The sequence below is a fragment of the Lonchura striata genome, chromosome 30, assembly GCF_050655825.1.
Source record: "Lonchura striata isolate lonStrDom1 chromosome 30, ASM5065582v1, whole genome shotgun sequence".
Classification (NCBI taxonomy): Eukaryota; Metazoa; Chordata; class Aves; order Passeriformes; family Estrildidae; genus Lonchura; species Lonchura striata.
The window spans coordinates 835,783-860,702 of NC_140732.1; the positions used below are offsets into that span (position 1 = coordinate 835,783).

Consider the following 24,920-nt stretch of genomic DNA (forward strand, 5'->3'; position numbering starts at 1 on the left):
CCATCCACCCAGGAGTTCTCCCTCCCTCTCTGGTCTCTTCACTTTGGGGTCGGGGCTCCCTCCTGTCTGGGCTTCTGCAGCTCCAGTGTGTATTGGTATCCCCTCTCTCTACGCTGCTGGGGCTCCTGGCAATCCCAGAGGTTCCCTGTGGGAACTCACAACTTCTCTCAGACATTTTTAGAGGTTCCAGGCCTTGGTCAGAGGCATTCTAGACCCTGGCAGACAGCTGAAAAACAGCTGTGATTTTGAGTTTGAGCCATGGAATGAGTTACCAACTTTAGAGGTGGAACAAGCAGCCACAACAGGTTAGATAGTATAGTAAAAGTAATTACAAAGTAGAAGGGAAATTTTTTTGTATTGTACAGGGGGGTTTTAACACATGTACAGGGGGGTTTTTACTTTGTACATGGGGGTCAGAAGTTCTAAGATGGAGGAAAGTGGGCTGATCCTGTTCTTCCTCCTTCTTTTTCCTTACTTCCATGTTCTTGGTGATGTTGGCACTCACAGATTGGTTTAGAGTAGAAAAACACTTGGCAACGTAGGTAGTAGGTATTGGGGAATAATTGTAAACATGTTATACGTAATATATCTTATAAAAGATAGCAGCAGCCCTGGGCAGGGGGAGAGATGAAGAAGACAGCAGATAAAGAGGATGTCAGTGTGTGTGTGTGCCTCTACCCAGGCCGCTGATCAAATAGCCGCTGTCCAAGAACATAATCTGTTAGATAACTAGCAATAAACTGCCTTGAGACTGAACAGCTAAAGCCTGCGGAGTTTTTCTTTGGAAGCACGGGTTGGAGGAGGAATTTCACCACCATATGAGACCCCAGAGCAAGGCCGGGGTTCTCATAGTTCCCCTTCTTTGGACTCCCTAGGTGGGTGTCAGAGGGGCTCCAGGGGTACTGCCTGTGTGGGGTCCTTGTTCCAGGCTCCCGGGGTTCCCCCTTATCAGGATATCTGCCCCACAGGCTGCAGAGGGTCCCCAAGTGTGGAGTTGTGTTATTTGTATGTTTTATTATCCCTGTATTATGTATTGGTTTATTCTTTGTACCCCCGTGTGCAACTTGGTTTATCCCCAGTTTTCCCGCCTTGTCCTCCCTTCCCGCCTTCCCAATATCTATCCATCACCCTGAAAGAGGCATTTTACCCCCCACCCCCCCCGGGTGCCTTGTCTATCACTCGGTGCCCCTTCCCATCCATCCAGAAGCTTCTACTCAGGGCACCGAGTGATTGGGCGAGGACCTGGGGCTCCCCCCATATCTTTCCCCCATTGGACTCCACCATATCCCCCCATCCCGGAGCCACCCCCTATTCCTATCCCCATTGGTCGTTGGATACCCCTCCCTTACAGTTTATAAGCCAGTGCAAGCACCTTGTGCTTGTTCCTGTTGGCTGGCACCGTTCTAGGATATTTGGCCCCGTTGGGCTACAATAAACTTGGACTTAGCATCCAGCAGGATCCGCTCTTCATTTACCACCGCGAGGCTTGCTAGCGCTGCCCGGAACCCACAAAGGCACTCTCCAAACCCCAGCTGGGAGCGGCAGAGGGTGCCTCCATCGCCCGCCCTCGCCCCACAAGAGCTAGCCGGGGCTGAGAGAAAAGGGATTTGGGGCGGGAGCGCGGCAGCTGGCGCCCAACGAGCGGCCCCGTTTTTGCTGCGTTGGACCCCTCCTTTGAGGATTTTAGGGTCGTGCGGACCCAAAGAATCGTCCTCCCTGGCCGTCAGCTTCCCCGGCGAGAGCAGACCCATGTTCTAGTGGGTGGCACTCTCAGGGACAGGATCAGCAGCTCCGGAAAGCACCGCCTGAGTCGATCCTCTCGCGGAGGAGTTCTACGATTGGTTTTTCTTTTCCACCCTTCCCTCTCGGCCCCCTTTGGTTTGTGAGTATAGGGGCCCCTGGGGCTTTCCCGGTCCTTTTTTGGTTGGTTCCTTTCCCCTAGGATTTAGGGAAAGGATCCCTTTTTGGTGGGTTTCTTTTTCCCCGGGGTTCGGGGAAAAAATTCCTGTTTTTGGTGCTTCCCTTTCCGGGCGGGAAGCTTAAGGACTGCGGCAAAGCTGGAAGTGTGGTCTTTTGTTTTTCGTTCGTGTTTTCCCAATCGTAGGCGCTGCGGCACGATTTAACATCTAACAGCATGGGTGCAAGGCTGTCCGTGCCGCAGAAGAGCATTTATTCCCAAGTTGTGGGTATCCTTTTAGTGGGGGGAATTAAGGTTAAAAAATCTGAAGTTAAGAAGTTTGTTCAGTGGTTGTCGCAGACTTTCCCTGACATTTTGCCAGCTAAATTATACCAAGCCCCTTTTTGGGAACAGGTAGCGGGGGAGATCCTGCGACAGTCGGATCTCTCTCTCTCCAAATTCACCCATTTGGCTCTCCAAATTCGCGATATAATTAAATATCACTACGAAAGTCTGCTACAGCCAGCCGCAAACAAACCGATACCCAGTTCAGCGGGTAGTTCAAATAATGCTACTCCGCTTCCATGTCCCTCAGCCCGGTCGCTGCAGTACGATGCGGCACTTGCCGCTGCGGCGGGGCGGCTGCTGTCGCTGCTCCCGAGGCTGCGGCTGCGGCGGGCGCTGCGGGAAAACTGCGGCAAAACTCTCCCTCTCTCCCGAAGTCGGGTATTATCAGACAGGCATCCCGGCATTGCCCGCAGGCAGATTCTGGCCCCTCTGAGAATACCCTAGACACCCCGCAGGGCGGTGCAGGCACTGTCTCTGCTTCTACCCGTTCCCCTTCTTCCCCGCGCTGTACAGCCCTGTCCCGTGGAAACTCTGTTCGTTTTAAATTGTTCCAGACCCCCGAAGATCCCTCATCCCCTATCCACCATCCCCAAACCCCACGAAATGGCTTCCCTTCTTCCCCCTTCCCCAGGACACAAGATGGCGGTGACCGCGTGGCTTTTCCCGCCACTTGTGCTCCTTCTTCCCATGATCCCTATCCTCCCCCCTCCCATAATCCCTTCCGGCAAACCAACCCCTTCTGCTCCCTGGATTTCTCCGCCCACCTCCCTCCTCCACCCCCCGTCAACTCCCCCTCCCTTGAATTATTCAACACCCCACCCCTCAGCTCCACCCCCGGTGAGGGGAGTCCCCACCATACCACTCCTCCTGCTCCAGACCACGCCTCGTCCCCTAGTTCCCATGACCCCACATCCGGTTCCCACGCTTTTGGTTCCGGGGGGGGGGAGCGTGGGAACCCCGATCCACCCCAATCCCTACCTGCCTTCTCGGCCGCACCTGTCACCTGTAACCCCGCGGCGGGGGGGTAGGCCCCTTGCACAGTGGTCCCCCATCCCCCAGCAGACCATCAAAGAGCTCTGCAAGGCCAAGAAGGGGTTCGGGATGGAAAGCGAATACTTCCAAGGCTTATTAAAAGCAACCCTCTCCTCCAAAGAATATGTCCCCGCGGACATTCGAACTCTCTTCTCCTGTTTAATTACCCACGGAGAATTCCTCATCTGGGAGTCCGAGTGGAAGCGGGAGATCAGAGAGATGTTACCTGACCTCTGGGCCAATGCAGATAGCTCTAGGGATGAGGATGGGGCTGTAATATCGCTAGACCATTTGTGCGGGGAGGGGGATTGGAAAATGGGGACCAAGCAGGCAGAAAAAATCCCCAGAGAGGCGCTGCAAGTCAGCACTAGGGCGGCAGAAAAGGCGTTTTTTAAGTTAAGACCCAGCGGTACGGTTATTAACTTCTTGTCCCTAAAGCAGGAACCCCTAGAACCTTTTGTCGCGTTCGTGGATCGCTTGCATCATGCGATAGAGGCTCAGGTCCCGGACGAGAGGCTGCGAGAGGGGATGCTTGCCACAGTTGCGAGGCAGAACGCTAACGACGCGTGCCAGCAAGCCATCCTCAGCCTGCCCCTGGATCCTGAGCCTATCCTTCAAAGTATGCTTCAGGTCTGCGCGCGAAAGGTGACAGTTCCTGCTGGGGACACTCCAAGGACTCCTAAACCACCTACTAGGAGTGTAGCCTTCGTTGAAGCCGTGACACCGCCAGCCACCCCTTCTCCAGATCGCCACCCTACAGGAGCACCCCCGAGGGGACAACAGCACCATCAGGCCTGCAATCTATGTAGGCAGAAGGGACATTGGGCTTCCCAATGCCCGCTGAGGGACGAGTTTTTTAGGTTTAAACAGCAGCGACAAGAAAAGAGTGCCCCCAACTCGGGGGGAAAACAAAAAAACTGAGTCATCAGCGCAGTCCCTCCCTGCGCGAGGACATAAATATGGTGGGCTCTATAACATCAGAGGAGGGGAGGGACGACTACCTGCAATGCCCACCTGAGGACATTTCACTGGACTTGACACACCGGATTATGGCTGACAAACCAGCCTATATGAGGGAAGATGTGGATTTCATTCCCACTGCCTGGCTGGGTCGAGGCCCGAACCAGCCCAAGCCGATACTTAACATCGTATCTGATTTCTCCCCATATAGTTTGGCCCTGACTGAGGCTCTGCACCTAAGGGACAGCGGCTGGCACTCCATCGCCGTCGACACAGAAGACCCAGGAACCTGGAGGAACCTCCACAGTAAGTACATCGTTCTTGGGGACACAAAATTCACGCCTCTCGAAGTCACTATTGCACCATCCCTGACATCTAGGAACACTGAGCAATTAGTGGTGTGGCTGCACTGCCCCCATCCTCCGGTCTTCCTTCCCAAGGGCCAAATCATCGCCCAGGCCATTCCAGCATCTGGGCCTCCGGCACACCCTGAGGATCTATGGAAGAAGTCAGCAAAGAAGAGCTACCAGGTGTGCCAGGCCCAGGTCATAGGGAAGGAAAGACCAAAGCTCTCCTGCTATATGCGGAAGGATGGGGAGTACAAACACCTAAGCGGTCTCCTGGACACAGGGGTAGACATGACAGTCATTCCCGCACAGGATTGGCCGTCACGCTGGGAATTGCAAAACGTGGCGGGGAAAATTCAAGGTGTAGGGGGTTCTCAATTGGCAAAGCAATCAAAAAACATCGTAAAATTTGAGGGGCCGAACGGGCAATCGGCTTATTTACGCCCGTTCGTTTTAGACTACACGGAACCCTTATGGGGGAGAGACCTGATGGCCCAGTGGGGGGTCACAATTGACATCCCGACCCCCCAGGTTTTTCGGGCAGCAGTCACTGAGGAGCGTCCTACCCGGAAACTTAATTGGCTCACAGACACACCAGTGTGGGTAGAGCAGTGGCCGCTCAATAAACAAAAATTAAAAGCGCTTCGAGAGCTCGTGAAGGAGCAACTCGCCAAAGGGAATATCCAGGAAACAACATCCCCCTGGAATTCCCCCGTCTTTGTCCTGAAAAAACCTGGCAAAGACGAGTGGCGCCTCCTTCATGACCTTCGTGCCATCAACAATGTAATAGAAGACATGGGTCCTCTCCAGCCAGGGATGGCGTCCCCCACGATGTTACCAGAAAATTGGGAATTGGCTGTCATTGACATCAAAAATTGTTTTTTCCAAATTCCCCTACACCTTGATGACGCACCACGGTTCGCCTTCTCGGTTCCTTCCATCAACCGAGAAGCCCCAATGGAGAGATACCACTGGAAAGTTCTTCCCCAAGGCATGAAAGTCAGCCCAAGCATTTGCCAGTGGTACGTCTCTTCATTGCTGTCCCCTGTGCGTGCAGCCACCGAGGGTGTGATCATCCAGCACTATATGGATGATATCCTTATTTGTGCCCCCAACAGCGATCTACTTACACACACGCTTGAACTGACAACCAGTGCGTTGGTTGCTGTAGGGTTCGAACTGCGAGAGGATAAGATTCGAAAAATGCCACCTTGGAAGTACCTGGGTTTGGAGATAAACAAGCGGACCATTGTTCCGCAGAAATTGGCCATAAAAAATTCAATTCGGACTCTAGCCGACGTGCAGCAGCTGTGTGGGTCTTTAAATTGGGTGAGACCCTGGTTAAGTATTAACAACGAAGACCTAGCCCCTCTTTTCAATTTATTGAAAGGGGGGGAAGAGCCTAGTTCTCCCAGGGAACTCACACCAGAGGCCAAAGCTGCTTTGCAGAAGGTCCAGGAGGCAATGTCTGCCAGGCAGGCCCATAGGTGTGATCCGGGCCTGCCTTTCCGATTCATCATATTGGGCAGACTGCCACACCTCCACGGTGTCATCTTCCAATGGGCAGACACCCTAGGAAAGGGCAAGGATCAGGACAAAAGGGACCCACTCTCCATCATAGAGTGGGTATTCCTGAGTCATTCACGATCCAAAAGGTTGACACGGCCACAAGAGCTGGTGGCAGAGCTAATCCGCAAGGCTAGAACGCGGATTCGGGAGCTGGCGGGGTGTGACTTTGATCACATTCACATTCCTTTGAAATTGGAATCGGGCCAATTCACAAAGGCAATGTTGGAACACCTGCTGCAAGAGAATGAATCATTGCAGTTTGCACTGGACAGCTACACCGGAAAAATTTCTGTTTTGAGACCGGCCCACAAAATTTTCAATTTGGAAATCCAATTCACTCTGTCAACAAAACAAATTCAGAGCAAAAAACCCTTAAAGGCTCTAACAGTTTTTACGGACGCGTCCGGAGGGTCCCACAAGTCAGTAGTGACTTGGAAAGATCCTCAAACTCAGCGGTGGGAGGCGGATGTTGTTGAGGTAGAAGGATCCCCTCAAGTAGCTGAGTTGGCCGCAGTCGTTCGAGCTTTTGAGCGGTTCTCTGAACCTTTTAATTTGGTAACCGATTCAGCCTATGTAGCAGGTGTAGTGTCTAGAGCACAGGATGCAATCCTGCAAGGTGTTTCCAACGATGCCCTTAGCAAGTTGCTCTCAAAGCTGATAAGGCTAGTCTCCCACCGAGAGCAACCGTTTTATGTGATGCATATCAGGTCGCACACTGACCTGCCAGGGTTCTTGGCGGAGGGCAATCGGCATGCCGATTCCCTCGCTGCCGCCCCCGCACAGCTGGCGCCGCTCCCGGACAAGTTCCAGCAAGCAAAGATCAGCCACCAGCTTTACCACCAAAATGCGCCTGGTCTGGTCTGGCAGTTCCATCTAACCCGGGACCAGGCCAAGGCCATTGTGGCCACATGCCCATCCTGTAAGTCGCTCCCTCTACCATCAGTGAGCGCAGGGGCTAACCCTAGGGGTCTGAAGTCCTGTGAGGTGTGGCAGATGGACGTTACTCATATCCCCTCCTTCGAGAGGATGAAGTACGTCCATGTCTCCGTGGACACCTTCTCTGGAGCAGTTTTCGCCTCTGCCCACACAGGGGAGAAGGCCAAGGAAGTAGAGAAACACCTGATACAAGCCTTCTCCATGCTGGGCGTCCCAAAACAGATAAAAACAGACAATGCCCCCGGGTACACGTCCAAGGAATTCGCAGGCTTCCTGCAGCAATGGGGAATAGAACATAAAACTGGCATCGCCTATTCCCCGACAGGTCAAGCCGTGGTGGAGAGGACTCATCAAAGCATCAAAAGGATGCTTAAACAACAACAGTCGTCAGCTAAAAATGAGTCCCCCCAGGTTCAGTTGGCGCGGGCCCTTTTTACCATCAATTTATTAAACTGTTCCTTCGAGTGCCTCAACCCCCCCATCGCGAGGCACTTCAATTCCTACGAGCAGAGCAAGGTCAGGGAAAAGCCGCCAGTTCTCATTAAAAACCCTGAGACCTGGCGGCAGGAAGGACCCTATGACTTGGTCACCTGGGGACGGGGGTACGCTTGCGTATCCACGCCCTCAGGCCTGAGATGGGTCCCTTCCAAATTCGTCAGACCATATGTCCCTAAGACCCAGAAGAGAAAACCGGACAGTCCTCAAGTTGGGTACGCCGCCCTCCGACGGCAGAAAAGGTCCCCCTCACCTGGTCCCCCCTCTTCCCTCTCTGGCTCCTGGGATTCTCTGTTCCCCTTTGAGTTAGACCTCCCCTACCTCGACTATTAATTTCAGTTGTTTTCTAAAAAAACAGGACTTTTGCTGCTGCTGGGACTCATTGTGTTTATTACAGGCTTTAGCGTAGTGATGAACTAGAACCCTTGAACAAGGAAGGGTTCCAAGAAGAAGAACTTCCTGAAGAAAACAACATCTAGTTTCAAGATGAGCCCAGAGACTGTGCAGCCCCCGTTTAAAGACTCATTTTGCCCATTTCCCCTTTCTTTTTAAACAAAAAAAGGAGGAGATGTGGAGTTGCGTTATTTGTATGTTTTATTATCCCTGTATTATGTATTGGTTTATTCCTTTGTACCCCCGTGTGCAACTTGGTTTATCCCCAGTTTTCCCGCCTTGTCCTCCCTTCCCGCCTTCCCAGTATCTATCCATCACCCTGAAAGAGGCATTTTACCCCCCACCCCCCCCGGGTGCCTTGTCTATCACTCGGTGCCCCTTCCCATCCATCCAGAAGCTTCTACTCAGGGCACCGGGTGATTGGGCGAGGACCTGGGGCTCCCCCCATATCTTTCCCCCATTGGACTCCACCATATCCCCCCATCCCGGAGCCACCCCCTATTCCTATCCCCATTGGTCGTTGGATACCCCTCCCTTACAGTTTATAAGCCAGTGCAAGCACCTTGTGCTTGTTCCTGTTGGCTGGCACCGTTCTAGGATATTTGGCCCCGTTGGGCTACAATAAACTTGGACTTAGCATCCAGCAGGATCCGCTCTTCATTTACCACCGCGAGGCTTGCTAGCGCTGCCCGGAACCCACAAAGGCACTCTCCAAACCCCAGCTGGGAGCGGCAGAGGATGCCTCCATCGCCCGCCCTCGCCCCACAAGAGCTAGCCGGGGCTGAGAGAAAAGGGATTTGGGGCGGGAGCGCGGCACCCAAGCTCTGGTACCACCCTTCTCTGCTCTCCGAACCCTCACCCCTGCTGGTACCAGGTGATCACCACATGGCTCTGGGCTGACAATGAAGCATTTGACCTGAGCAGCCCAACCACCACCATGGGAGGGTCCCACACCTTCCCTGGCTCAGCGCTGAGGCTCTGCCAGCAGCCAACACCAGGACCTCCCAAAATCCTGCTGCCTTGGAGCTGCTGAGCAGGTGTCTGGCCTTGGGAGCTTGTCCTGGAGCAAACAGGCGCCAGGAACTGGCCCTAGAGCCACCCAGCAGACATGGAACATCAAGCTTCAAGAGATAAGAAGCCACAACTGATGACATCCAGGCAGCTTATGGCAAGGAGCAAGGAACTCTGGGACCAATTGGGAGTGGCCGTGCAGATCAGGATGGTGTAACAGCCCATGACTGGCCAGAAGGCTTCTAGAACATTCTATGGGAGACTATATATGTATGTGTTGGCCCCACTTTGGGGTCCTCTGAAGCAGCCTTTTATATTTTGTTAGGCACACTTATTTGTGTCCTTTTATTTATTCAATAAAATTCTCCAGTTTTGGCACTTCAGCTGTACCCATCCCTTCCTTGCTGTCTGTGCCACGCAACCACACAATCATCCAACTCCTGTGACCAGAGTGTTTCCCTCTTGGCCCCACAGATCCCTTGGGGTGTTGTTGCCGGCCTGTCTCCGGCCATTCCGCTGCCAGCAGCGTCAGGGATCACTGGCTGTCAGACACACAACGCAACACGGTCCTCGGTCCCGAGCAGAGAGCTCTGCCCGGCCGGCCCGCGGGAATTCCCCGCAGCGGGACAAAATCCTGCCCCGAAGGAGTGCTCGGAACGCCGCCTGCGGCTCCTCCATGCCTCGCAGGTGCCGCAGCTGCCCCGCTGCGGCAGGCGCGGCTCTGGAGCAGGGAGGCTCTGCGGGACCCCCGGGCTGTGCCCCCTCCCGGGCCGTGCCCTGGGGCTGATGCTCGGCCCGGGCTCTCTCGCTGTCCCGGCTCCCGCAGGGTCCCGGCGGGAGCGGCACCGCCCGCCTGGCGCCGCAGGGCCGAGCCCTGCCCAGCAAAGGCTCCGTGTCCACGGCTGGGCCCTGCCGGGGCTGCGGCCGCTGCCCGGCCCGGCACAACCCGCAGCGCCCATGAATTATTAAAGAAATACGGATATTGATCTAGCACCAATATCCAGCTGTGACGGACAAAAACTCTCTAACAGTTTAAAGTTAGAAAGTGTATGTTTACTACGACGCCGGGCAGCGTGCGGGATAGTTCCCAAATCCACACCGCGCCTTTCAAGTGATTACAGAACCCTTTTATCCATACAAGTTCGAACACCCAAAATACAAATACATATTCATAATTTTGGTACATCCCATTCCTCGCTTCATATGCTAGTAATTTCAAAAAGCTATTAAGCACGTGTAGTTTGTTCCTTGAAATGGGTCGGTGGTCCCTTTCATGGAGATGAGTCCCAAAATGAGGAAGTAAATGAAGTCTTCCTCGTTCTGACCTTTCTACCTTTTCAATGCAAATATGACAAATTAACTCTTGGTAGAACTCCCATTCCTTGTCTTCAATTGATTTCAGAACAGAGGAGGCCCACAATTGTCTTAGTTCCTAAAAGCTATTTGTCAGTTTCTATATTCTTCATTATAAACCCAGCTAACTAAACATTGTGTTGACAAGCAATCAATTATTAGTTAACTACTAACTCAACTTCATCAAGGCCTGCTCATTTATTTTAATTAACTCTAGTAAGGCTTATCTCTAACTAAAATCTTAGCTCCTCTAATATCTCTAAATTTCCTTAAAGTTTATGCTTCACCCAGAGCAGCTCCCTCGAGCAGGGCACTGTGGGTTCCGAATGGAACCTTTGTTATCTCTGCTTACATGTGCAAAAACAGCTGCTGCTGAGACAATCCTATGTCAGACTGAAGCCTTCCCACCCAAAATGCTGTGTTCAGTTTGACACACCATTAAGAAATTCAAAAGCAAAACTGGAAGCTGATTACAGAATCTTTCAAAACCACATCTGAGAACATTTTGTTACAAAATTGCAATTAACAGAAGCTGAGAAAGTCAGCAATTTTAGGAAAAAGCTTCCAACACTGGGAGTAGAAGAGCTCAGGCAATACATTTGATTGGAATGAGCCCTCTCTTTCTGACACGTGAGCAATGTCATTGAATTTCCCAAACCAAGGAAACAGGGAGTCTTGGCAGCAGTAGCTTCACACACAGCAATGACACAGAACAGGGCAGGGCAAGCAGCTGCCAAAATGATAAATTCTACTTGCAATTAAGAACTTTTGTTTCAAGTTCTACTATAGCCACTATTAATATAGAGTCAAAAAGACTAAAAATACCAGGAAAAATACTAACTGTAATATAAATGGCATAAAGAGCAATATTAGTAACAATAAGAATGAATAATGGTAATAGAACCCTACCATACTTATACTAGGTTTGCATGGCCAGGTTTTGCTAAGGAGGGGGCTCTAGGAGCACCTTCTGTGAGAGGCTGCTGGAAGCAGCTGCTCCTCCATGTCCTGCAGAGTCAACGCCAGCCAGCTCCTGGAGGGACTGGCTGCTGGCCAAGGCTGGGCCCGTTAGAAATAGTGGTAATGCCTTTGGGATAAGAGATTTCAGAAAACAAAATCTGGTGATTGTGTAGTTGTAACTGTGAATAGGAAAGAGCAGGGTGAGAACATGTGAGAAGAACAACTCTGCACACCCCCAGAGCAGGGCAGGGCAGGGCAGGAGGGGCAGGAGCTGCTCCAGCTGCTGGAGCTGATTGCCCTGAGATTCCCTGGTCAGTCCCTGGGGAGGCAGCTGGGCCCTGCAGCCCATGGAGGGCACGGAGGGCAGAGATGCACCTGCAGCACCTGGAGGAGCCCGTGCTAGAGCAGGGGGATGCCTGAGCAGAGGCTGCGACCCCATGAGAAACCTGTGCTGGAGCAGGGACCCAGCAGGGACCTGCAAACCCCTGGAGAGGAGCCCACGCTGGAGCAGGGTCCTGCCAGGACTTGTGAGCCCATGGAGGAGCGAGCCACGCTGCAGCAGCTTGTGGAGAACTGCTGTCCATGGGATGAACTCACCATGGAGAAGTTCACGGAGAAGTGCCTCCAGGAGGGACCCAATGGTGCAGCAGGGGAACGACTCCTCTCCCCGAGCAGCAGGAGAAACAACAGGGGATGAACTGACCAGAGCCCCCATTCCCTGTCTCCCTGCACCCACTGTGGGAGGAGGCAGAGCTCAGAAGGAGGGAGGGGTGGGCAGAAGGTGTTTGTGAAGCTTTATTTTACTTTTCACTATCCTGCTCTGATTTTGATAGCAATAAATTCAATGTCTCCAATTTTGAACTGATTTGCCCATGATGGCAATTGCTGACTGATCTGTCCCAGTCCTTAGCTCAACCCATGAAGCCTTCATTCTGTTTTCTCTCTCCTGTCCATCTCTGGAGGAGAGAGAGAGAGAGCACCTTTGGTGGATGCCTGGCATCCAGCCCTGCTCCTTGTGATGTCACAGGTCCTACGAGTGTCCCCAGAGTGGGAAGAGCTTCTCCCAGAGCTCAGCCTTGACCCAGCACCTATGGAGGCACCACTATGGTAGCCCCGTGAGTGCCCCAAGTGCGGGAAGAGCTCTGTGCCCTGCTCCAGCTCCATCCCCCATGGGAGGATCCTCACTGGATGATCCCCACTGACTCCTGGTGGGCAGAGCCCTGGTGATTCATGGTGCTGGTGATCCGTGTTCGGAATACAACTGCCTGGGGGCTCCACATCCTCGTGGCTCCCCATGGCCTGGATTTTCTTTTCATTTCTCCTTGTCCTTTCCAAATACCCAAAACTGGGGTAAAAAGGAAGACATTGAATTAAGACAAGGATGGGGACATGGAGGGATCATCCAGGGGATGTGTGGGATGCTGGGTTTGAGAGAGTTGAGGGTTCCTGTGAGGGACTTGGGCATTGCTCTGGGGTTTGGGCACCTCAGGCTGAGCACCTCTGGCTGCGCTGCAAGACCCTGGCAGAGGTTCTGGTGCAGCCGATCAAGGACCTCCTGCCAGGAACCGTCCCCATGTCCCTGTGTTCTTGTTGCCAGTGTCTCTTCTCCAAGATCCCACTCTTCCCGCTGTCACTCCCCTCTCACCCACCCATTTCCGTGTCACCCGGCTCCTGCTGCACTTCTGCTCCCATCCCAGTCTGAATCCCATGCCGCAGTCGCATTCCCTGTCCCATATTCCCACTCCCTGTTCGCCTTCTCTTATTCACAGTCCCATTCCTGTATTTCCATTTCAGTATTCCCGGTCCCGTACCCATATTCCAATTCCTTGTCCCCACTCCCACTCCCTGTCCCCATTCCCGCTCCCTGTCCCCATTCCCGTTCCCTGTCCCCATTCCCGTCCCCATTCCCGCTCCCTGTCCCTATTCCCTGTCTCCATTCCCGCTCCCTGTCCCCATTCCCGCTCCCTGTCTCCATTCCCGCTCCCTGTCCCCATTCCCGTTCCCTGTCCCCATTCCCGCTCCCTGTCCCTATTCCCTGTCCCCATTCCCGCTCCCTGTCCCCATTCCCGCTCCCTGTCCCCATTCCCGTTCCCTGTCCCCATTCCCGTCCCCATTCCCGTTCCCTGTCCCCATTCCCGTTCCCTGTCCCCATTCCCGTTCCCTGTCCCCATTCCCGCTTCCTGTCCCCTCTCACCGGACGCCGCCGCCATCGCTCCAGGCCCCCCACCGCCCTCACGTGACCGAAGAAACCCCGCGCTGCCCCCGCCCACCAATCCCAGCGCGCGATCGCTCCCGGATTTGCATAACCACGCCCTTCGCTTTGCCCCTTTCCCCGCCGGCTGCGGCCGCGTCCGGACGCTGTTTGCTCCCGGTTCCGTCCCAGTGCTCCCAGTCAGAGCGGTGCCGGGAGGGAAAGCGCTCCCGGTTCCGTCCCAGTGCTCCCAGTCAGAGCGGTGCCGGGAGGGAAAGCGCTCCCGGTTCCGTCCCAGTGCTCCCAGTCAGAGCGGTGCCGGGAGGGAAAGCGCTCCCGGTTCCCTCCCAGTGCTGCACGGGCCGGCGCCGCTTTGGAACCCGCCCCGGGCAGAGCGCGGCTGCTTTTGGGTGTCGGCACCTGCCCGGGCCGGGCTGGGAGCGGAGGAGGAGCGGGAGGAAGAGGAGGGACGGAAGAGGAGGAGGAGGAGGAGCTGGAGGAGGAAGAGCAGCAGCACGTGGAGAATCTCGCTGTTCCCCCGCCCGCTCCGGCCGCAGCTGCCCCGGCTCCCGCTGCATCGCCCTCCTCGGGACCCGCAGGTGAGCGGGGAGGGGGAGCTCGCCCCAAATCCATCGGGAAGGTCTCCGGGAGGGTTTTTTGCGGTGCAGGGGTTGTTTGGATCTCTCAGGACCCAAAGCTCTCCTGGAAATGCCCCTGGAGGGAACTTGGAGCTTCCCACGTGGCGATCGCCCGGTAGCGGCGGACCCGGGGTGATACCGGGTTTGGAGATGCCCGGGAGAGCCGGGGAACGCGGCAGCCCCGGAGCGGGGAGAGCGCAGAGGGGCGATCCCGGAGCCGGGGGTCTGGGTACAAATCACGAACGAGACCGGACTGCTGAGGAACGCGTCTCGAGCTGTTTATTTTCTAGCATCAGTCTCATTACATGGTTATGACAATGGGAAGATGCCAGCAGCTCACATCCCAGGTAGCAGACAAAGAACTTAATGTTACAACTTATTTTAAAAGCTTTTTGACCAATCACACAAAGCAAAAGCATATTGACAGTAGTTCTATCCAGCCACTATAAGCACAAGTACCTTTGGTTAAAACAATGCTTGCTTATTTCGAATACAATACATGCTTGCAAGCCTTAAGACACAATGCACTCAGCTCCATTATTAAGCTTAGAACTTCCTACTATCTTTCTTGATGTGAAAAATGCCAATCACTTGTTTTAAAATTTTAAAAGTTTAATAGTAATAAAATAGTTATAAAAACAGTAATAAAAATTAGAGGAATAAGAATTTGGACAATTCAGAGTTAGGACAGTAAAGGACAATAAAAGCAAAGAATTATGGATGTCCGGATGCTCTCAGGCACTAAGCCACGACTAGCATGCCTTGTGTACAAAGGATTAACCCTTTAAAGAAATAGTCTGTTGTGTATTCATATATCTCATACATGATGCATAAATTCTGTTGAAGCAAAGAACTGATCTGTCTGATTAGTGTCAGCGTCTTCCTCTTGATCCTGTGGTGTCTTCAGGGCTGAGCGAGGCAGGAAGAGGTTTATTTCTTCTGATAGGGGAGTCTAAATTATTTTTCTCTGGAAGATTTAGATATCCTGTGGCTGCTATCTCGATGCATGTACCTCATTCCTTTCTTCCCATGTACAAAGTTTCTATTTTAACTACAAAAGCTCCATTTTAACTACCAAACTACATTTACCATACTATTAAAATGTTAATACAGCACCGCTAATCAATATAACGTAATACGTATAGTAAATATTTGCATAGAGCCATATAATAAACATTTTTCACAGTATATATCCTTTTCTATAATTTAGGGCGTCATTCTGGCCAAGTGTTCTATTGTTCTATTTTTCCTTACTCTTCTGCTTCTTGTGTAATTTTTCTGCTGACAACTCTTATGTCTACTGCTTAGCTCTAATTGCTGTTCTGCAGTCTCTGAGGCCTTTATTTTACAACTTCCTCAAAACCTTCTGATTTTAAGGGTTCCCACAAGGCGATTACAGAGCTGGAGCATCCCTGGCAGCCTGGAGCGGTGGGGGCGGCCAGGGATGAGTGGGCTCCAGGGCCCCTGAGGCTAGAAGGGGTGCTGACTTCTCCAGCTGTGCTTGAGCAGTGGGACCATCAAAGCCAATGCACTCAGGCCTTGTTTTCACCCTTTAAACCAGGATTTCCAATTCCCAAACCTTGGCCCAATTGAGAAGGAGGAGGCTGCGAGGAGGAGGAAGATGGCCCAGGAGCCCCAGGCAGGTGAGGAGGAAGTCCCTGCCCCTTTCCCCCTCTCTCCTGCTCCATCTCCCAGCCCAGCCTGGCTCCCAGCTGCAGGACAATGCTGCAGTCAATGCTATCCTGCCGGAGATGCACTGGGGGAATCTCCTTGCCCTTCCCTGTGGCACAGAGGCAAATCTCATCCTATCCTTGTCCTTCCTCCCCCAGACAAGGAGCTGAGGATGGAGACCAGGGAGGACAAATCCCCACAGCAGAACCTCGTGGAAGAGGCTGTTTTGGGCGGCTCCATGGCACAGGACTCCAACGAGGAGGAAAAGCCCCAGAGATCTCGCACAAGGAGGGGCTGCAAAAACAGATCACGGGGATCTGAGGAGGAAAGACCCACCCTGGGCCAGGGAGGTGGCCAGAGCTCAGTGCTGGGGGTCCATGAGAAGGTTCACGGTAAGGAGAAGCCCAAGTGCTCGGAATGTGGGAAGAGCTTCAGGTGGAGATCTGAACTGATCATGCACTGGAGAATCCACACAGGGGAACGGCCCTATGAGTGTGGGGAGTGTGGGAAGAGCTTCATCGTGAAGTCTGAACTGACCAGACACAAGAGGACCCACACAGGAGAACGGCCCTATGAGTGTCCTGAGTGTGGGAAGAGCTTCTGTGAGCGTGCCAGACTGGTCATACACCAGAGGAGCCACACGGGGGAGAAGCCCTACAAGTGTGGGGAGTGTGGGAAGAGCTTCAGGACAAGCTCTGAAGTGACCAGACACAAGAAGATTCACACAGGAGAACGGCCCTACAAGTGTCCTGAGTGTGGGAAGAGCTTCTACGAGCGTGCTGACCTGGTCATACACCAGAGGAGCCACACTGGGGAGAGGCCCTACAAGTGTGGGAATTGTGGGAAGAGCTTCAGTACGAGCTCCAGCCTGATCTGCCACATGGTAATCCACTCGGGGGAGAGGCCCTATGAGTGTGGGCAGTGTGGGAAGAGCTTCAGGAGGAGCTACGAACTGACCAGACACCAGAGGAGCAGCACAGGGAAACAGCCCTACAAATGTCCCGAGTGTGGGAAGAGCTTCTGTGAGCGTGCTGACCTGATCAGACATCAGAGGACCCACATGGGGGAAGGGCCCTATGAGTGTCCTGAGTGTGGGAAGAGCTTCTGCAAGCATGCTGACCTGATCAGACACCAGAGGACCCACATGGGGGAGAGGCCCTATGAGTGTGATAAATGCAGGAAGAGGTTTATGAAGAGCACCATTCTCCTCAGGCATCAGCGCATTCACTCAGATGAGAGGCCCTTCCGCTGCCCCGACTGCGGGAAGGGCTTCAAGCGCAGCTGCACCCTCACCAGGCACCGGAGGAGCCACACTGGAGAAAGGCCCTACGAGTGTGATAAATGCAGGAAGAGGTTTCTGACAAGCTCCAATCTCCTCTTGCACCAACGGATTCACACGGATGAGAGGCCCTTCCGCTGCCCTGATTGTGGGAAGAGCTTCCAGCGCAGCTGCACCCTCCTCAAGCACCGGCGCATCCACACTGGGGAGAGGCCCTACAAGTGTCTTGAGTGTGGGAAGAGCTTCTCACAGAGTGGTAACTTGACCAGACACCAACAGAGTCACCAGTAAGGGAAGCTCTGTGAGTGCCCCAATACAGGAAGAGCTTCGTGCACTGCTCCAACTCCATCCCTCATGGGAAGATCTGCACTGGATGATCCCCAGTGCGTCCCGGTGGGCAGAGCCCCAGTGATCCGTGGTGCCAGTGATCCTTGTTGGGAAAACACTTGCCTGGGTGCCCCACATCCTCCTGGCTCCCTGTGGGCACCTGCACACAGCCACAGGTCAACATCAGAAATCCCTTGTGGAGAGCTGATTTGTTTACTTCTGACCCCAGAAAGATGTCACTTTTTGCTTCTTCTGATGGCATCAAGCAACACTGGATGGCTTTGAAGGTTTTCTCCAACATAAATCTATTGTTTTAATTCTCTTTGGCCCTTGGGGATCTTCTGCAGCTAAATGGGGACAGACTGGGGCAAACCCCTGATTTTGGAGAGTTGGCCTGGTTCAGGGCAAAACTGGGAGAGAACCCCCAAAAGGGTTCCTCTAGGAAGCAGATTCAATCAGCCCCTCCCCCCAGTCGGTTTGGGAAAGATACCTCCTTGGAGAAAAATGGAATAAAACTGTTTATTAAACAAGCAAACCTAAACAATATTAAACAATAAAACTTCTTGCCACTCCAAGAGAGAGAGACGAACTTGGAAAAGTCCCCCAGGCTGCAGCTCGGCTCACTCAGTCTCTGATCAGTCCCTTCGGCGCTGGAAATGCCGTGGCCCAAGCCTGGCCCACTTGGCCACAGGTGTGAGCTGCTGCTGCTCTTCTGGGTGTTCAGTCCAGAGCAGGTTTGAGCAGGTCCAAAGAAAGGGAAAAAAAAGCCACAGTCCAGGGAACTTCTTTGCCTCAGCTAGCTAAAGCTAACTAAAAGCAAAGGAGAGCTCTGTCCTGCTGTCTGTCCACAGACAACACAGGCCAGGAGCAGGAATGTGGAGGAGGGAGTGCAGTTCTTGAAAACAAGCTCTGCGCTTCTTCTCTGCCCCTTCACTCTTGGAACAAGTCTTAAAGGTGCAAAACTTATTATTCAGCATAAAAAGAACAGACAACTGGGGATAAAAGCATCATACAGTCAACCCAGGACAATGGTGATGTGGAAACCTCTCCATAAAAGGTTCTTCCCACCCACCCAAGCACATGGATGCTCTGCCAGCAGGGACAGGTAAATCCTTTTGTTTTGGCCTTGAGATGAAAAGGTTTCTGTTGATCTTTTTGAGACATGGGGTTAGGAATTAACTTGGGTCAGAAATCCATTTCAGATTTTGGTGAAGTGTGCTGCCTTGAATTGTTTAGTCTGTAGAGTCTGTTAATTTGCTGTGCTGTAGCTTGCAAAACTGCCTCAAAACAAGATGAAAGGAATGTGAACTTCCAAGCTGGAGGAAGATAAGAGGGGCCCCTTGGACCTTGAAACAAGAATGAAACCAGAACTGAGGCTGCGGGAGAGGGATAGACAACCAGAGAACTAATTGTAATGCAAAACTGGTAAATGAATGTGCATGAACCTATTTCAAAACTTGATGCATGTGCAACAAGTTAGGGGACAAAGGGGATGTCTGGATTCTTGGGGCGTGCACATGCCTTTGGAAGTTATTCTGCTTGTGCCTGGCATTGTAATAAACATACCACTTTTTAATTTTAATTAGTTTAAGAGTATTCTGTCCATGCATCACCTTTGAAAGCCCTGAAATTGGGGTAAAAATAAAGACATTGAACTAGGGCATGGATGGGGACATGTGGGGGACAATGGCATGTAGGGAGACACGGATATGGGGTCAGTGCCATGGATGGAGACGTGGGGGACATGGCCATGGATGGGGACATGGGGAACACAGACATGGATGGATATATGTGGGGGCACATGGGGTCACAGCCCTGGGTGGGGACATGAGGGGGCATGCATGGGACATATGGAACATGAATGAGGACATGAACTGGGACAGTATCAGTGCCACCACCTGTGCTACCACACTGCCACCAGCACCTTCATCTCAGCCACAGCCAAGCACTACCAGATAGCGTTCCTGCCACCACGTCCCCACTGTCACCACCACGGTGTCCCAGCCAAATGTCACCACCCAGCAGGGTGGGACAGGGACCTGGTTCAGCTGGTGGCAAGAAGCCTGGAAGAGTGACAGACACCAGGGTGTCCCAGGGCCTCAGTACTCAGGGGACCCTGACCGACCCTGGGGACAGGCTGGGGACAGGGCAAGGGTCAGAGTCACCCATGGGGTCACATGGCCCCATGCTGGGTGTCACCGGAGATGTCCTGGTGGCAGTGTTCCCGTAGGTGTGCCAAAGTTGTTCCCTGATGTGTGTCCTGGTGGCATTGTGTCCCCTCCCCTCTGTTTGTCCCCATCCCCCATCATCGCTCCCTGTCATTCCTCTGTGTGTCCCTGTCCCTCCCCCCATGTCCCTGTCTCCCACCCCCGGCGGGGCCAAAGTCCCCGAGGTCCCATGTCCCACAAGGTGTCCTCGTGTCCCTCAGGATGTTCCTGTGGCTGCTCCTGGTGCGGAGCATTTGTGCCCACCCCAGCACAGGTAGGGACACCCTGTGACATCCCACGACATGCCATGACATCCCGCTACACATTTTGTCCTCTCATTTTGGGTCCTCCCCAACCCCATTTTGGATCCTTTTCCCCATATTTTGGGTCCTTTCTCTCCTGGTTTGTGTTCCTTCTCCCTGTTCTGGATCCTTTCCCTGTATTTTGACTCCTTCCCCTGTTTTGGGTCACTGTTCCCCTATTTGGGGCCCTTTCTCCCTATTTTGAATCCTTTCCCTCTTTTCCATCCTTCCCCCCAGTTTTGGGTGCCCTCCCCTTTGACTTTGGCAAATTTTTGGGTGCATCCCATTCTCCAACCCTCTCCCCACCCCTTAACCCCTTCACCCCCAACCCGTGTCCCCCCCAGGCCTGTCCCCAGCTGTGTTCCTATCTGTCCCCCCACACCACATGGACTCGGTGCTCACCATCCTGGATGCCCTCAAGTCCCCAGCCCAAGACTCTGGATCTCCTCTTCCAGGAGATCCAGAGCTGGCCCGGCTTCCAGGGGACACCAGTGGTACCAGAGCTCGAGGTGGGTGGCCTGGTGGGGTTGGTGGGAGAGGGTCTGGGGCCATCTTGGGACTGACCGTGGGTCTTGTCCACTCTGCAGCAAGCAGTGGCCACGGCCAGGAAGCCTGGGATGGATGGGAGCAGGAGAGGTTGGACCCTTGTCCAGATGGACACAGGAGCCATGGATCCCACTCTGGATGCACCCTGGTCCAGATGGAGACTAGAACTCTGGATGCCACCTGGACTCTGGTCTGGACAGCCCCTGGCCTGCAGCGCCCCAACCTGGCCAGCCCCCAGCCCAGATGACCACCAGCTTGGCCACACCCCAGCACAACCCACTGGCCCACCAGCCCATCCGAGTAACCCCAACCCCAAAACCTCCCAAAATAAACCCAATTCCAGAACATTGGCAGCAGGTGGTCCCTGCAGAATGAGGGAGAAACTGAGGCACGGCTTGGGAGAATGACTGCGGTTACAGGAGGGGACTTTGGGACCCACCATAGAGACTCCAAAATGAGCAGCCACCCACCAACTTGTCACCGCAGCACCGTGGGACCTCCAGCTGTCACATGGGGGGACTCCAGGAGCCACCATGACCCTGCAGTTCCTTCGAGGGGTGACCTGCGGTGTCCCCCTGCTGTCACCAGCGAGTCCTTAGTGGGAGCAGCAGCATCACTGGGGAGGCAAAGGAGGAGGAGGTGAGGATGGCATGAGGTGAGTCACGTCTGCTTGGCATGGTGGGATCAGAGCTTTTGGGAGATGATGGCAACAAGCACAAGGAGGCTCCTGCTCTGGGCAGCTGCTGAGGGCTGGATGTGCTGTGGCTGGCTGCAGGCTGGGAATGTCCTGCCCTCCTGCTCTGCTCCCAAGGGCAGCAGTGATGGGCAGCTCTGGGCACAGCTCTGGGCACGGCCAGGATGGCCTGGGCTTTGTGGGCAGCTGGGACAAGGGGACAGGAGCCTTCAGCTGATGGGTGGTTTCTGGTTTCTCTCCTTGCAGCCGGGCTCTGCGGGTGCTGAGGCTGCTCTGGGCTCTGCCAGGGCTCTGCTGGGCTCTGCCCTGGGCACAGCTGGGCTGGCTCTGCCCTCACATTGCTCTGACAGCTTTGCATCAGACGAGCCCGTTTGAGCACAGTGCCTGAGCTTTCTGCTCTGGCAGGTGAGTGAGACTCCCCTGCAGGCCAGGAGATTGCAGCTGGGAACGCACATCCAATTGGCAAGGACCCAAACTCTCCACAGTCCCAGCTGAACTCCTGAATCTCCACAGGAACGCCTGGATCCGCACTATTCATTCTTCATTTCTTTTTGGCTGGAATTGTGCAGTTGCACTTTCTTCCTCCTCTAGAAGTGCCACGAGTGGGCCAAAGCTGGCAAGTGAGCCGTGTTCCTGAGGCAGTGCAGTCTGGAGCTGATGGATGGAGAATTGCCCTTCCCACCTCCAAACCCGAGCAAAAAGCCATAAGTGGGATTTTTCATCCATAAGAAAACCCTGACAATTTCAGAGGGAATGTGCAGCTTATTCACAATAGGGAGAAGGAAGGTCATCTTCTAAAGGATTTGGGGTTTGACAGAGTTTGGATTCCCAGTCCTGCCTGGAGCTGGAAGGGCCGCTATCAATTTAATATTGCTTTGATGACAATTTAAAATCACAATGTTGGAAACAAACTGCAAAAACTTTTAAAAAGGCTGCTGAGGTCAGTAAGATGGATCCATGCCATCAGCACATTTACAATGTAAATAACTGAGTTCTCTTTTTAAAAAGATCATTTACCTCTTAATGCAAAGTTACAGAAGTTGTTTCACTAACGCTTGGATTTTATTTGTATCTTTTACAATTCATCTAATTGGCTTTTTTTTCTTTTTCCTTTTTTTTTTTCTTTAAATAGAGGTCCTGGCCCTCTTCCAGCCAAAGGGCAAAGGGCCCCACCAAGCCTTGTTACTCACAGACAACATGGTAAAGCTGAACACTAAAGGACCTCGGGGGCATTATTCTGTAATTAAAAAGGTGCCAGCTCCATGGACAACAGAATTATTGTTCCTAACTTGAATGAAATTGAGCAAAAAGAATGAAGAATGGTGTCACTAAAGTACTACTGATGTCTGTAAGTTGTACCTTGATAGTCAGCCAGAATCTTTGTTTGCCAAAACACCAAGGGATCAGTCATCAAAACTGTTTTGAAAATTTAAAGATTTAAATTTAAACATTTAAAATTATAATTAAAATTAAAATTTAAATTTAAATTTAAAGACCAAGGTAGCCAAAGCACTCAGTGTCGCTAATTGCTGGGTATGTTCTCAGCTGAAGTTGGGAGGGATGGGGTTCCCTTGGAGGGGAACCCTGTGGGGTGGCCAGAACTCTGTCAATGGGCTCTGCCTCGTAACGGAGTCAATGAAGGGACAGTTACAGAAAACTCTGCTGTGAAACACAGGAATACAATGATCAGTGTCACAGGATTCACTCAGATTTCCCGTCAGGAGAAACCAAACCCTGTAATAGTTTTAGAGGCTACAGTGTCAGAAGATTTCTGTGCTTTACCATCACTACCAATGTCAGTAGAACTTGGGGTGCTGCAGCTGGTCAGTGTCAGTGTCACACCACTCCCAGCTGCAGGACCACCATTTAGGGTCCTTCAGCAACAACCACACAGAAGACTTAGGGCCCAGAGAACATTTTCCACCCAAAGAGTGCCTTGGGTTTAAGAAAGCAAAAGATTCTGGTTCACCCTGTGCCTCATGTGCGCTGCCCCGTCCCATGGAGTTTACATGAATGAGCTGAATGGATTATTAGAAGAGGTAGCAAATGATACTGTTAAAATGCCCAATAGCACATCCTATGAGCTCCAACAAAGACAAATGGGAGCTCCAGAGAACCGCATGGCCTTGGATTATCTGCTTGCTGGCCAAGGAGGAACCTGGGCTATCAGGGGACGTGGGTGTTGCACTGCTAGCAGTGATGGGTTTGAAGGCCAACAGTCAGGAATCACCTTGACAGAAAGAGCCGTAGAAGAGTGGCAGAAAGGAGAAAATTCTTCTTGGTGGGATTAGCTTCATGGCTGCCAAATTAGAGGTTGCTGTGAAATGCATTCGTGGCAGGGCCTGTCATCATTGCAGTGTGTGCACTTGGTGAGTTGCTGGGACACTTTGTGTTGGGAAGTGGAGTATTGGGACCTTTCTTAAAAGAGACTGTCTCAAGAAAAGAGAGGCATTTGATAAATAACAGAGAATAGCAACTATTTAGGCATGTTTTAAAAGGAACATGAATAGCTCCGAGTAATGAACTGTCCTGGGTTGTAAGATAAGCTTGTATTCCATTTGCCATCTGTTGAAGGCAAACCGGTTGGACAGGTTTTTGTTATCTCTCTCAGAGACAATGGTTTGCCCCGTAGAGGCAATGGTTTGTTTATACACTATTGACTGACTCACTGCCGGGCTGGTAAATGTAACACCGTGAGGGGTCCCACCCAGAGGGGGAAGCCAAGCACTCTATTATTGTTTAAAGGGGTAGCTTTTTGGGGAGAGGAGGAAGCTCTCTGGGCGGGACTCCGAGAGAAGCAGCTCGCTCTCTCTCTTCGCGGGATTCCCAGAGAAGCAGCTCTCGCTCTCTCTCTTTGCGGGATTCCCAGAGAAGCAGCTCTCTCTCTCTTCGCGGGATCTCGCAGCGAAGCAGCCGGAGCGCGCTGAGGCGACGGCAGCGGAGCTCAGAGGCAACCCCGGCGCAGAGGAAGACCGGCCCCACTGCCACCAGATCTTCAGAGGAAAACTATACCCTTCTAAAGATCACCACTGCAGCTGCAACTCATCAAGCATTGCAAGGGGAGCAATTGTCCCAGCAGAACTGCTACGGGCACCCCGACTCCTCAGGTTGTGGACTTTTTTCACTGGTTTTGTTTGTACCGATTGCATTTGCCTTTTTAAATTGTTGTCTAGTTTTCTCCTAGTAAAGAATTGTTACTCCCATTCCCACATCTTTGCCTGAGAGCCTTTTAATTTAAAGATCCTGGTAATTCAGAGGGAGGGGGGTTTGCCGTTCTCCATTGCACAGGAGGCTTTGCCCTCTTCCACAGACTCCTGTCTTGTCAAACTAAGACAGAATTTGGCGCATCAACGTGAGGCCCGAGGGCATTGAGAGGGAAAAAGGATTAACAGTTCTTAAGTAATTTGGTTTTTTGTTGTGTGTAAAAACATCTTCAGCATCACCATGTGGTCTAGTTTACCTTGGTTTGGGTGGCACGTGATCGTAGCTATACTTTTCCCATTTGCAGACCCTTATCTAAAAATGGGTCCTATAACTAAGGCTACGGTGTCTGTTATCAAGTTTGGCTTCTGGGTTAATTGGGTGAGGAATTCATGGATCTTTAATTTCCTCTGGAAGGCAGGTACATGGATTCATAGCTATCACACGTTAACTGTATGTTTTTGGGGTTACTTTAATAACGGTACCTACTGCGAGGAAATAGCACCTGGGCAAACTTTCTCCCAACCTTTTAACCATCTTTTTGGGTCTGCTCCACCAGTTCT

General features: G+C 52.5%; 2 protein-coding genes across 5 annotated transcripts in view; one reads left to right on the top strand and one right to left on the bottom strand.

The window, feature by feature from the left end:
• Positions 1-13,548, bottom strand: part of LOC144247295 (uncharacterized) — a 79,521-nt gene extending 65,973 nt beyond the window's left edge. For 2 of the 4 annotated variants that reach the window (XM_085563405.1, XM_085563404.1), the window contains exons 1-2: positions 13,496-13,548; positions 11,899-12,036 (exon numbers count right to left, since the gene is read on the bottom strand). In XM_085563405.1, the coding sequence (XP_085419531.1) occupies positions 11,899-12,036; positions 13,496-13,511 (154 nt within the window). In that variant the 5' untranslated portion in view covers positions 13,512-13,548. The remainder of the gene's footprint in view (positions 1-11,898; positions 12,037-13,495) is intronic. The other 2 variants (XM_085563407.1, XM_085563406.1) reach the window with 1 other exon arrangement.
• Positions 12,064-18,989, top strand: LOC110482793 (uncharacterized). Its single transcript, XM_021552307.4, has 3 exons — positions 12,064-14,091; positions 15,692-15,773; positions 15,960-18,989. Exons 1-3 carry the CDS (start codon positions 13,009-13,011, stop codon positions 17,369-17,371), a joined length of 2,577 nt encoding a protein of 858 aa, XP_021407982.3. The 5' UTR covers positions 12,064-13,008; the 3' UTR covers positions 17,372-18,989.
• The last annotated feature ends 5,931 nt before the right edge of the window (positions 18,990-24,920 follow it).